The sequence below is a fragment of the Pagrus major genome, chromosome 22 (assembly GCF_040436345.1).
Source record: "Pagrus major chromosome 22, Pma_NU_1.0".
In the NCBI taxonomy this organism is placed as follows: domain Eukaryota; kingdom Metazoa; phylum Chordata; class Actinopteri; order Spariformes; family Sparidae; genus Pagrus; species Pagrus major.
In genome coordinates this window covers 19,977,416-19,990,001 of record NC_133236.1, presented here as the reverse complement: position 1 = coordinate 19,990,001, position 12,586 = coordinate 19,977,416, and the positions used below count along the sequence as shown (strand labels likewise).

The 12,586-nt window shown below is 40.1% G+C and overlaps 1 protein-coding gene across 1 annotated transcript in view; it reads left to right on the top strand.

Annotated features, from left to right (window-relative positions):
* fig4a (FIG4 phosphoinositide 5-phosphatase a) overlaps positions 1-12,586 on the top strand; it is a 51,148-nt gene that overhangs the window by 7,396 nt on the left and 31,166 nt on the right. The window contains exons 5-11 of the mRNA XM_073493171.1: positions 391-547; positions 1,690-1,740; positions 2,098-2,261; positions 2,981-3,109; positions 4,793-4,893; positions 6,653-6,815; positions 9,529-9,626. Coding sequence (XP_073349272.1) covers positions 391-547; positions 1,690-1,740; positions 2,098-2,261; positions 2,981-3,109; positions 4,793-4,893; positions 6,653-6,815; positions 9,529-9,626 — 863 coding nt within the window. The remainder of the gene's footprint in view (positions 1-390; positions 548-1,689; positions 1,741-2,097; positions 2,262-2,980; positions 3,110-4,792; positions 4,894-6,652; positions 6,816-9,528; positions 9,627-12,586) is intronic.

Sequence of the window (12,586 nt, the reverse complement as noted above, 5' to 3'; positions counted from 1 at the left end):
TTGCAGGCAGCAGAAAGGTTTACATACAAATCTGCTTGCTGAGGCTTTTTTCTGACCTTCACTGGCGTCTCATGAATAACTCAGGTTATGTCAGAGGTAAGAAGGAACGTGAAATCCATGAAAGTTTGTGTATTTGAGGGAAAAAATGTTGGCCTTTTAAGTCCTTGAGAAAGACATAAGAAGCCATGAATCATTAAAAGTACTTGGATTATGTTCTGCTGTCTGCATGTGTGTCTCCCACAGTTTTCTGCCATCGCAGTAAGACAGCACAATTGAGAAGTCTTCAAACATTCACACATATGCTGGTGTGGAAACCATGGTTATGGTAGAAAAAATAAGTTCCTCGAAAGAAAATTGCATTTGATTGGTTTGTTTCTTTGTTGTTGACAGGGTTTGTACGTTTCCTCGAGGGGTACTACATTGTGTTGATCACCAAGCGTAGAAAGATGGCTGACATCGGTGGCCACTCCATCTACAAAATTGAAGACACCAGCATGATCTACATCCCCAATGACTCGGTCAGGGTCACACACCCTGATGAAGCAAGGTACTTTTGCCTTCTCTTTTAGAAGTGTTTAAGAATCATGCAGCATTGTTTGCAGCACACCGTCGTACTTTATATTCATGTGTTTGCAATTGAGTGTGTGTGTGCGTGCGTGCGTGCGTGCGTGCGTGCGTGCGTGCGTGCGTGTGCGTGTGTGTGTGTGTGTGTTTAAACACACACCATAGTCTTCATGGACAGGGTCATTGATATTGAAGACAAGCTGTCGCCCATTTCTGACATGCACCCTTTTACATTAATGCGATGGGTATTTAACAGTTTGGTTTCATGTCTGACTAAGCACCACTTTTACATAAAGGTCACAACAGCAATCTCACATGATCTGACCCAGTAACATTTCTGTGACACTTTCAAGACAGCACAAGGCTGAATTGAATGCCATCAGATCAAAGGCAGCAGCAGCAAAAGGTACAAAATGCAGAAATTATATCTGGTATTTGGTATTTCGTACCAATTATCATGTCTTATGCACATAGCGAATAAAATGAGTTTACTAAACTATGAAACAGTGAAACTATTCAACTATTCTCAGTCTCTCTTCTGTTATAAACTTTCGTTCATGCCAACTGCATCGCTCACACTAACGATGATGGCCGTTAATTAAGGCTTCAACGGCAAAATCTCTCATCTCATACGAGGCGCCAAATAACTCACAAGCATTGGAAGTCTCTGTAATTGTTCAGTGATGTCTGAATAGACCCTGTTCACAGCAGACATTTTGACTTGTCAAAGTAGAAAAAGCTCAGGCGGAATTTATAACATTAATGGTGGCTGCATTCCACTTAGATGAGCTGGTTCAAGGACTCTGGTATTGTGCATGCACACTCACTGGGACACCCTCATCAATGTTATTGTGCTTTTTTTCTGCTTTGGCAAGTCAAAATCTTTGCCGTTAATAGGGTCTATAAAGCCATAAGGAACAAGAACATAAAACGCATGCATATCTGAATGATAAAAAATCATCACAGATGATTATAATTCTTAAAAAAGGTTGCACAATGTACAGAATCATGCTGAGACCAAGATTAATATTATAAAACCTATTAATAAATTCCCTTTCTAGATGACTTTTTTTTCTGATACTAAATCAGATGTGTGTTCCTCTGACTGAGTTTTTTCTCTCTTAGATATGTGCGCATCTTTCAGAACGTGGACCTTTCCAGCAACTTCTACTTCAGGTAAGACAAATTATCAGTCCAAATTCTCACAAAAGAAGAAAAAAAACACATATGCAGTTTGAATAAAAGCCTGAGGTTAGAGTAGTCTACACAGCCTGAAAAGTTTATTACATGTTTTGAATGTCTAGTTGAAGGTCTTCACTTCTTCCATATCAATGTGGCTATTTCATTGGCATAAAGGTGCAAACATTTTTTATATGATATCATCAACTAAGGAAGAATATCTTTTAGGTGTCAGTTTTCATGTATCTAAATCATATTGCAACTGTTTGTGATTTTATTTCTGAAGTTTGGCCACATCTTTATTCATCAGGGGTCAATGGCTCTTTCAAATAATGTTGCTGTTGTACCTTGCAGTTACAGCTACGACCTGAGCCATTCGCTGCAGTACAACCTGACTCTGCTGCAGAGGCCTTACGAGCTGTGGTCATCGCCAGTGACCTCAGCTGAGGAAGAGGTACAAACGCAGAGCAAGCAGGACAGCTTCGACATCTTTGAAGATGAGGGTTTGCCTACGCAAGGTGAGCGAGATTAATCTATAACCCTCTCTTCCTTTTCTTTGTTGCTTCGGCTGAGCTAGAAACTCAGTAATTGGATGGATGAGAAGGTGGAGTAAAGAGGAAAAGCTAGACCAACAGACTGAATGTACAGTAGACTTTGCTCAGACTCATTGCTTAAGTGTGATACACTTAGAACAGATTGGATTTTTGCATGAACTACAAAAGCATCCTGGCGGTGTAAACAACAACAATACGCCCCTGGTGTTAGGAGCTGCGACTACGGACTGCTAGCTGCATGGCTAATTGAGCTAACTAGCTAACGACAGCTGGCCAATTCTTACATAGTGCACCTTTAGGCTACTGCATTTAGTCATTTTAGGTAATGAACCTGTTCACATAACAAATTAAAGATAATGTTAGCAAAATTGTTTTTTTCCTGTTGCAATTACAGTAATGCCTATAAAAAGGGGAAAGTCACTGATGTGTCAGTTTTTCCTGCAGGTTTGCATGTTACAATGAAAATCCATTGAAAATTAACTTGACTTTCCTCGGCTGATGTGACATACTATGTATTTTAGTCACATAAGCTTTATCCCATTTACAGCAAAATAATACAAATGTTTCTTATTATGCTCTTGTTCCACAGCCTGTGTCACCTCAGCCTTTTTCCATTTGTTGCTTCTTAACTGATAATTTAGTCTGATTCAGAGGTTTAATGTGTCCCTACTCTTCCGCCACAGTGGTTTATGGCATCCAGAACGAACCGTACTACAAGTACGTGTGGAACGGGAAGCTGCTGGAACGAGTCAAGGACATTGTGCATCACGACTGGCTCATGTATATAATCCATGGCTTTTGTGGCCAGTCCAGTATCCTTTGAGCATTGTCCAAGTTAGTTTATTCATTTGTGCTGTTTTTGCTTATTGGCATGATCCACTTATTGCTGTGTTTATTTAAAACTTACGAAAATGTGCCCTACATATTCTGCAGCACAGGAACTTAAATCGGACCCAATTGTATCTCTCAAAGTGTCGTCCTTTGTGTGTACTCCTCCTCTTCTCTAAGCTTCAGCATCACTTTTTGAACTGTACGTGGCCTCCACGAGAGGACGTAGATTACACTGTGAGCAAGAATGTGATTGACCACAAAACCGCAGAAGCAATTAGTGTTTGTTTTTAGGGCTTCAGCAAAACAAGTATCATCACAATTAAGCAAAGATTATCAGGTATGTAAACACTGGCACTTGCGTAATCTCTCCATCTGTCATCTCCCGGGAAAAAAAGCAGCAACATTGTGCATACTTAATCAGAGAAGATGCAGGTTTTTTTCTTTTTGGATTGGAGACAAATCATGAGTTTGTATGTGCATACATGTTTTTTGTTTTGTTTTAATTAGTTCTTCATTTCAGTGCTACTGTAGCTGTTGCTTTGAAGATTTGACCAGACACAAGCTGCATACTAGGGATTTGTATTAAGCTCTTCATGAATCATTTCCTCTGGATTTTTTGAGAAGCTTTTGTAGTATTGATGCATGAGTTGCTGCTGCAGAGAGGCTTTGAGCTTGACTGGAGCTGAGTAAACAGTCTGATTTATTATGGTAAAAGTCTGCCTTAGGTTCAGGTTTCAGATTTCAATCATTTACCATCACGTCTCCGATGCATAAATCACACTGAGCCTTGTTAAATATGTTGCCTTTATACTTTTTAGTCAAAAAAGTTACTTCTATATTTAATTGATACTTTGAAGCCATCTTTTGTGTTTTTGTGTTGCTGCAGGCCAGAAACCTAAGGTGCACTTTACAGTCTGTACGGCTATCAACACCGTCTCCAATCAGGCAGCCTGCTGCCACGGTGACACTGTGTGGGCGCTTTGAGTTTAGACGATTCCTGGAAACTGTTTGGCCGCCAGTACTCATTTTCTGAGAGAATTAGAGAGAGGATAGGTGCAATAAGAGGAGACTCGGTGGATAGAGTAAATGCAGAAATTTGGGGCAGATGAGGAGACACTGATGCAGACAGGAAACAAAAGCTGATTTTGGCAAAAACAGATGGACATTAGTGATATTTCCCAAGATTTTCATGCTATAGATAAGAATAAAATTCATATGTGATTTGGACCTGTTTTTAATGTTCTGTGTTAATATTTTTAATTTAATGTGTTGTATAATAGTGTTTTTATTGATCTAATTGCTCTTATTTGGGCTTGATGATAATTCCTCTGTTGTTATTACCATGGTTACCACCATATATCAAGGTTTTGTTTCAGTTGGCTAATGTAGCATCTTTTTCAGCAAATCATAGATTTAGTTTAAATTGCAGCGTACCTCAGAGTGACACCTCAGACTAAAGTGTAACATCTCCATGAGTTTGCTTTTAGTTTTGCCCTTAGTTTAAAGAATGCTAAATAATTAATCATTTGTGAATAAGGCCTGATACATGAGTGTGGTAAGTGAGGGTAAGTACCAGTGGACTACAAATAAGACACGTATGTGATTGTTTAATGTTATCAGTAGTGCATTATTACTATTATTTCTCCTTGACCTTCCAACTACAGAACTTCTGATCTACGGCCGACCAGTTCACATTACCCTCATTGCCAGGCGCTCAAGCAAATTTGCCGGGACCCGCTTCCTCAAAAGAGGAGCCAACTGCGAGGTACAGCAGTTGCCGAGGCAACCGGGAAGAATAGATAGTGGAGGCAGGGCTGAGGGCCACCGCGATGATTGAGATGACTCAGATTGATCACAGGGGGTTAATTTGACCCGCTGCCTCTTCCTTGAGTATGCATGAGTGTCTGTGTGGGTTTGTGGTGGGAGGAGAGAGGAGGAACAAACATAGATTTTCTCCTTCTATTGGGACTGCTATCCTGAAATTAGGTTGGTCACAGCCTACATTCTGACATTATGTCTGATTGGCTTTTATTACATCAAAGAGTTGTAATAAGAGTCGTAGTAGGAAAAGCACAGGTGTAATTAACATTGTTAAATGGCTCTTCTTCCTTTAGACGTATTAATTAGCTGTGTCAGGGAGCTCGACTAGTTTCAGGGTCATGCACACCAGCAGGGCCCTGAAACTACTCGAGCTAGAGCATGTGCAGCACTTATTAAAATATTATTATTAATTATGCCTGAGGTCATCCTGCCCTCTGATGTCTGCAGTGAACAAAGGCCTGAAGGCTAAAAGTGTGGATTTACTTGATAAGAGTCTCTCAACGTAAGGTTCATTAAGTAGTTGCTTTGGAGCTTTTGCTCATATCACATGATCTTCAACAGCTAGTGGAGTGTCCTTACCCTGCCCCGGATTAGTGCAGGTTGACATTTTAATAAAGGTTAATTTCACCCAAAAATGTAGACCCAGTCATTATCTATTCCAAGTCTCAAGGAGCCCCGAGATTCCCAAATTGATTTCAAAAAGGAAACCTTTCACCCTTTTTAAAAGCAGAAATCACGCGTCACCGTGGCTACTAAAAGCGTAAGCGAGCACCCTGTCTGAACGTTATTTACACCTCCAAGTGCAATCGAGGTGTGAATAACGTCTTTTCAAATCAATTTGGGAGCTGCACAGAGCCAATTTATCTTTTTTGACGTTTCAAAAGTCCCCATCTACCAGTTGTTGTGGAGAATGCTGCAATGAAATGTTTTGTGGACTATGAAACTTCACCCAACTTTCATGGGGGTGAGTAGATAATGACATAATGACAGTAGATAATGGTTTTCAATTCTTGGGTGGACCTTTAAGAATATCATGTGATATGATCAAAAGCTTTGAACAGCTACTTAACTACTGTTTCCATTTTTTTATTAGTCTTTCAAGAAACATAAATGACAGATAACTGTACATATATCAATCTACAAACATACACAGGACAAAAGAAATTCAAAAAAAGATAAAATAAGATAAAAACACAATAAAAAAATAATATCTCTAACTTCATCCCACCATACAGTCAACATAGAGTGACGCATATTATGTTTCCATCATGCTCCGAGCAGAGGAGCATATCAAATTAACTCTGCTGAGCTGTTTCCATTTCTGTTATTTTCTCTTTTTTTTATTTTTTCAGAGCACCTAATGGCCTTCTCTTCCATGTTGGCTTTAAAGCTGAAGTTCAAAGTTCATTTTTGCCCTGGGGAGCAGTAGATAAATAGCTGCTTGAGAGTTCATAATTATATGACATGATCTTCATCATCAGATGGATGTGATCAGGATCTAGATTGCCAATTCAACATGAATAAGAAATGCTTAAAAAAATGGAAATCTGCAATTCCATGACAACTTGGAAAAACACCGTCTACTGATTAAGATCACGTGATATGAAGGAAAGCTCCAGAACAACCCCTAAATGGATCTCATGGGGAGATGTTTTTCTCAACCCTGTTTGCGGTTTCTTTGTGTTTTTCTGTTGTTTTTTCAGGGGGACGTGGCTAATGAGGTTGAGACCGAGCAGATCGTCCATGACGCCTCAGTTATGTCTTTCACAGCAGGAAGTTACTCCTCATACGTCCAGGTGCGAGGTTCTGTCCCGCTCTACTGGTCCCAGGATATCTCTACCATGATGCCGAAACCTCCAATACGATGTAAGACTCCTGCTAAACACCAGATGTCTGTCTAGTCTTCGAGATATCAAACATCTTTTGTTGTATTGTATATTATCTTAGGAAAATAGTATCATGGCCTCGAAATATCGATAAGCTTTTTGCTGCTTAGGATACCGAACATCTGCTTTATAATGGAAAAGGTAGATAGTGGGTTGCCGAGGCTTAGATTGAACATTTTTCTCATCCACTTTCCCTTATACATATAGACAGATAGCAAATGAAACATGCTGATATATCCTCTTCGAGTGGTTAGGTATTGAGCACCACAGTAGGTGTTTAGCTATTTATGTTTATAATGCTAAATTTATTCATTCTCTCAGCTCTCCAGGACCAGAAATAACCTTGTAGGGACGGAGGAAGGATGTAATTGGAAAAAATGCGTCAAAAAAAGAGGGCGGCTTCATGCCCGGGCCATTCTTCTCAACCACTGGGACACAGATTAAAAAGAATAAAAATGAATAGGTGAAGGCAGGACACCCCCCTCTTGGTTCTCATCTTTGTGTCCATGCTCTTGTCTCATTATGAGCAGGATAAAAACACAAAACCGAGGCTGGAGGGAGGTGATCAGGTCCCTGAGACTGATGACATCAGAGAGACTGCTGTGTGTGTTTCTGGTGCGTGTGTGTGTGTGTTTCTGGAAGACATCGGTGCCTGCATGTGTACAATGCCTGTATCAAATCATAATCTCTTTCCCCCCAGTTTGCCCTTTAATTCATCCCCAGATGACATTTACCTGTGTGAGATAGACACTGAGCGTGTCCCTAAGATCCCTCTGTGTATCAGCCTACCTGATCATCCTGCTCCCACTTTGATCCTTAAAGACAGTCCTTATCTGACATTTCCACTGCCCAATTCTTGCACCATCAGTTTATATTTCTGTGTGAACATGTACTGTAGCTTGACACAGGTTGCCCTTGGGATTGTTGTCCTGTTCACGTTCTCTTTCAAATCATATCTTTACCTTCACTGCAGATCACTTATTTGCCATTCACTGATACATATTTGAGCAGAATCAAGAAATTATTCATGTTGGGTTTGCTTTGCTTTGTGGAATAGTGTCCAGGAAATGATCTGGCATGTAACCCGCAATGTAAAACTGCAACATGTCGTCTTTACACTTTGGTTTTTGCACTGAAGGATTAAGAGGATAAAACATTTTAATTTGAGCTTTTATTAGGCTGACTGTAGCTCAGGAGGTAGAGCGGGTCGTCTAGTAATCGGAAGGTCGCTGGTTAGAATCCATGGCTCCCCCAGCATGTCGAAAAGATACTGAACCCCAAATTGCTCCTGATGAGCAGTTGGCACCTTGCATGGCATGTATTCATGTATGAATGTGTGTGTGAATGGGTGAATGTGACAAGTGTTGTAAAGCGCTTTGAGTGGTCAGTAGACTGGAAAATTGCTATAGAAATGCAAGTCCATTGGCCATTTACCATACTTACAATGACACACTGACTCAGAGGCTGATAAAAATTGAGACGTTTCTGATTTTTGCAAGATTTTTTAAGATTCCTTTTTAAATTTGAATTTGGCATTCTTTTTGACAGCAAAAACAACTACTAATGTTGGGTTTTGTTAGTCGGTTGCTACCTTGAGTATTGCAAAACTTACATAAATGCCCTCGTTCAATGCAGTTGTACTATTTATTTAATTGTGATGTGTGCTACATAGAATGACACCTATTAAACGAATCTAGGTCAGAGACATGGTAAAGAGACCATTTGAGCTCAGTGTCTGTGACTGCAGAGTACAAGTGACCAGATCAGTCAATGCATTGCCCATCAGCTCATCTATGCTATGAATGTCAAGACTTCTAGTTACATAAGTGTACATATACAGTATATAGTGTGTTTACGACCGGCTTAAAGCGGGCGAATGTTTCAGTTGTGAAGGAGATGACCTGAATAGGTGACTATTCTTCATCATCATCCTCATTATAAACGTTCCCTTCCCAAGGTACGACAAGAATGTTATAGGCTGCCATCTCTTTACGTTGACATGAACTCTCATGTACCTCGAGGCCTGAGTAAGAGTTCAGTGGATGATGAGATGGTAGTGGAGTGAACTTGTCGGTTTTGAGAGCAACTTTGCGAGATACACTGTCGGACGAGCTGACCTATTTCTTCTAATCTTTATTCTGGCTGCTTCACTGGTTCAATTTGACGGCAGGCCGCAGGTGTTGGGCTCCGGAAATGGCAAATGGAGGCATTAAATATAATTTCAAAATAAAGAACGAAAGAATGGAAATGTAGGTGAATGGATGTAACTGAACAATGGGCGGGACAAGAGGCAGGGGTCAGAAGTAACTGTGCTCAGTGTGTGGCTGTATGACGCAGACTGGCCCTGTTCAAACAAGTTACTTCATCTACCTACTTTTGATCTTTCTTAATTTAGTGAAGAAGCTTTGTTGAGTTTTGTGGGGAAGATGGATGCAGTTTTTGTTAAAAACATTACACTTTCAGCAGAGTCACCGGAGTTCCAACAATTCGACTCCTGTTTGTTCGTAATAAACCCTTATTTCACCACCTTAAATGTGAAAATATCGGGAGTGCGGACATGAGAGAAGCTGCCGGGGGAAAGTAGCGTTTAGAGCCAGACTACTTTCACATCTAGCACGGTGAATTAATTAATTGTTTATTCAATAACATGTGATGTCCTGAAGGCCCTAAACATTACACAACTTCTCTCTCAGTGGACCAAGCTGACCCGTACGCCCATGTAGCTGGCCTCCACTTTGACCAGATGCTGCAGCGGTTTGGCTCTCCTATCATCATCCTCAACCTGGTCAAGGTAACACGCACACACACACACACACACACACACACACACACACACACACACACACACACACACACACTTTTTTCTGTCCTCATTTCAACTGTGGCAAATGATGTGTACATTATGACTTTTTCCTGAACAGTTGTAACAAAGAAAAAACATTTATTTATTGCAAACAGGGAATTACTGTCACTATAATTAAAACAGCTGACAGTTATACAGAAAAAGGGTGGATGGATTATTCAAGTGTCTTGGGAGGAGAAATGCCTTTGTGGAATCACTCAACAGGATATTATCTAATAGCACAGGTTGTGATTGTGTAATTGTCCAAGAGCTGGACTGATATTGGGGGGTTAGTTGTTGCTGTGGAGACCTTTACCATCCTGGGAGATTTTCCTGGCGGTTGGTGATTACTAGCAGTTGAAATGTTAACTTGAATATTAATCTCTCTCTGGATCATTACAAAAACCCCACACAGCAACGATGAAAGGAAGGACAGTAATGCACACGTACACCTGCTAAGGCATACGTGACTGTTGGCACATTTTGAACCTTCACATTATGTTGCTGTAAAATACTTCATTATCAAACTGCTCCTGAATTATGAAATATAATCTGAATATAATATAAAAATAAATAAATCCGAAGACATAGTAATGATGAGGGTTTGAAAAGTACTGTGTTAATAAAATGCTGCCAGCCACTCAATCTTACACAAATACACAGTTAAGTAAACAAAGGTTGCATGACTTATTGATGCCGATTCTTCTTTTCCTTATTCATCCCTGTGTTAGACAATTTCTCATTCGAGCCAGTGCTCTGGTAGTAATGTTTATATTGCCTTTTTGGCATACACACACACTGACACACTTGGGCACACAGCCATACACTCTGCGGCTTGGGTTTCAAGCTTCTCACGTTGTCACTCCCAAGGGGAGCCGTGAGGCAAGGGACCAATCACAGACCTCCTAGGTCCGCACAAGCTGCAGCCATGTGATATGTGGAGACTGTGGGGAGTAAGGGAGGGGACGCCCCTCTTATACAGTGTACACCCCCCTCCCTTATCCCAGAAAAGACAGAAAGAGGAAGGAATTGGCAATTAACCATGAAATCATGACAGTTCATCTCTCCACGGTGGTGACTGGGGGTCGGCACAGCGGTGTCAACTCCGGTACGGGTGCGTGGTTCTGTCATGGGTGGGTGTTTGAGCGCGTATGAGGAAGAGTAAGAGTGCACATGGCCGAGCATGTGAATCCCTTTTCCAGCCAGCCAACTTAATTAGGGTCCATTTGTTTTGACTGCAGGAGATAACTTTCACTCTCCTCACGTTGATTTTTTTTTTCTCAATATTTATTTTATTCATTTTAATTTATGCTGGAGGATCTGTTATGATTAAAGTCTCTGTCCAAAATGGCAGCAACTAACACCCAATATAGAACCAAAACACACACAGAAGGAAGAGGAATACAGATCTGACATGTGCCTCGGCAGAACTATACATTAAAATAATTACGGTGTTCAGCCCACCCCTCCTGTTTGTACATGTGCACGTGTGACTGTTTGGACTCATGTTATCGTTCATGATCCAAGACTGCATCCTTGAACACCTACGACAATTATTGTTGTTATTATTATTATTATTATTATTATTACTGCGGCATTTATATGCTGATTTAAGCTTCTGAAGGCACGTGTGATGTGTGAAGTGTATTTCTAGTCTCTCATCAGTACCTAGAAAGTGTGTGCGTGCGTGTGTGTGTGTGTATGTTTGTGTGTGCATCTGCCAGACTGCATGACACACCCTGCTTGAATGGGAGAGGAAATGGATCAGTAATTTGTCTGGCCACTGTGTGCTGCTTCGCCACAGCTGGATGTGTGGATGGAGATGTGAGCTGCTAAATGATCCAAGCCCATTATCACCCAGGGTGATCAGTCAAAAGGCACAGATACTTGAGAAATAACTTAATGGGGAAATAATTGAATGGGCAGTGCGACTACAGGTCAAAGAGGAAGACTGAGAGTGAGCATGACATTTTATCAACAGAAAAAGAAGGAAAGAAAAGTTTTATTATTTTATTTTATTTTTTTTTACCTCAAATGATTAAATATCTGGACATCAAAAGTAATAAAAACAACTACAACAGCAATCAAGCTTTGGAAATGGATGTCATGATGCAAACTACTTATACTTATATACTTGGTGGAAATCCTAGATTGATTGACTTATTGATGTCTGGGATCATTAAGTAATTGCATAAAAAATCAGCTTGCTAACAGTGTTCTAGTATAAGTTGTATGTGCCCTTATTCATCCTGGTCTTGTTTCATTCAAACTCTTGCTGCGACTAACAATTAAAGGGTAACTCCACTAATTGTTCACTCCAATCTGTGGCTCCAGATGAAGCTGCATGTGATCAATGCTAACCTGCATATAATTAATGTAGGCGCCAGGTTTTGAAAAGGAAGAAAAATGCATGGAATAAAAGAGGTGAAATCTCTGGTTCTGTCATATTTTGATCATTTGTTTTTAAACTGTCCATAATGAGTCCAAAAGTTTTATCAGAGTGCAATACAGACCAGTGGACTGATTTTCAAAACCTGGTGTTTTACCCACAATGCAGCTTAGCCACTGAGTGACATCAGTGGAGGCAAATTTTCAGATTACCTGCAGCTTCCTCTGGAGCCACAAAAGGATTTATACTTCTTTTGTGTCACATACAGTAGTACTCCCCAAGATCAATTAGTTGTTTGGTCGATAAATTGTCAGAAAATGTTGAAAAATGTTGATTTTTTTTTTTTTTTTTTTAAATTACTCAAACCAATTAATGGTTTATCAAAATAGTCGGCGATTAATTAAGTATTTGACAACTAATTGATTAATCCATGCCACTCTAATTCGAAAATCACAAGCACTCTGGGCAAAATACTTGTACAAACAGACGTTAGCTACAAGTAAACCATTTTTTTTTTTTT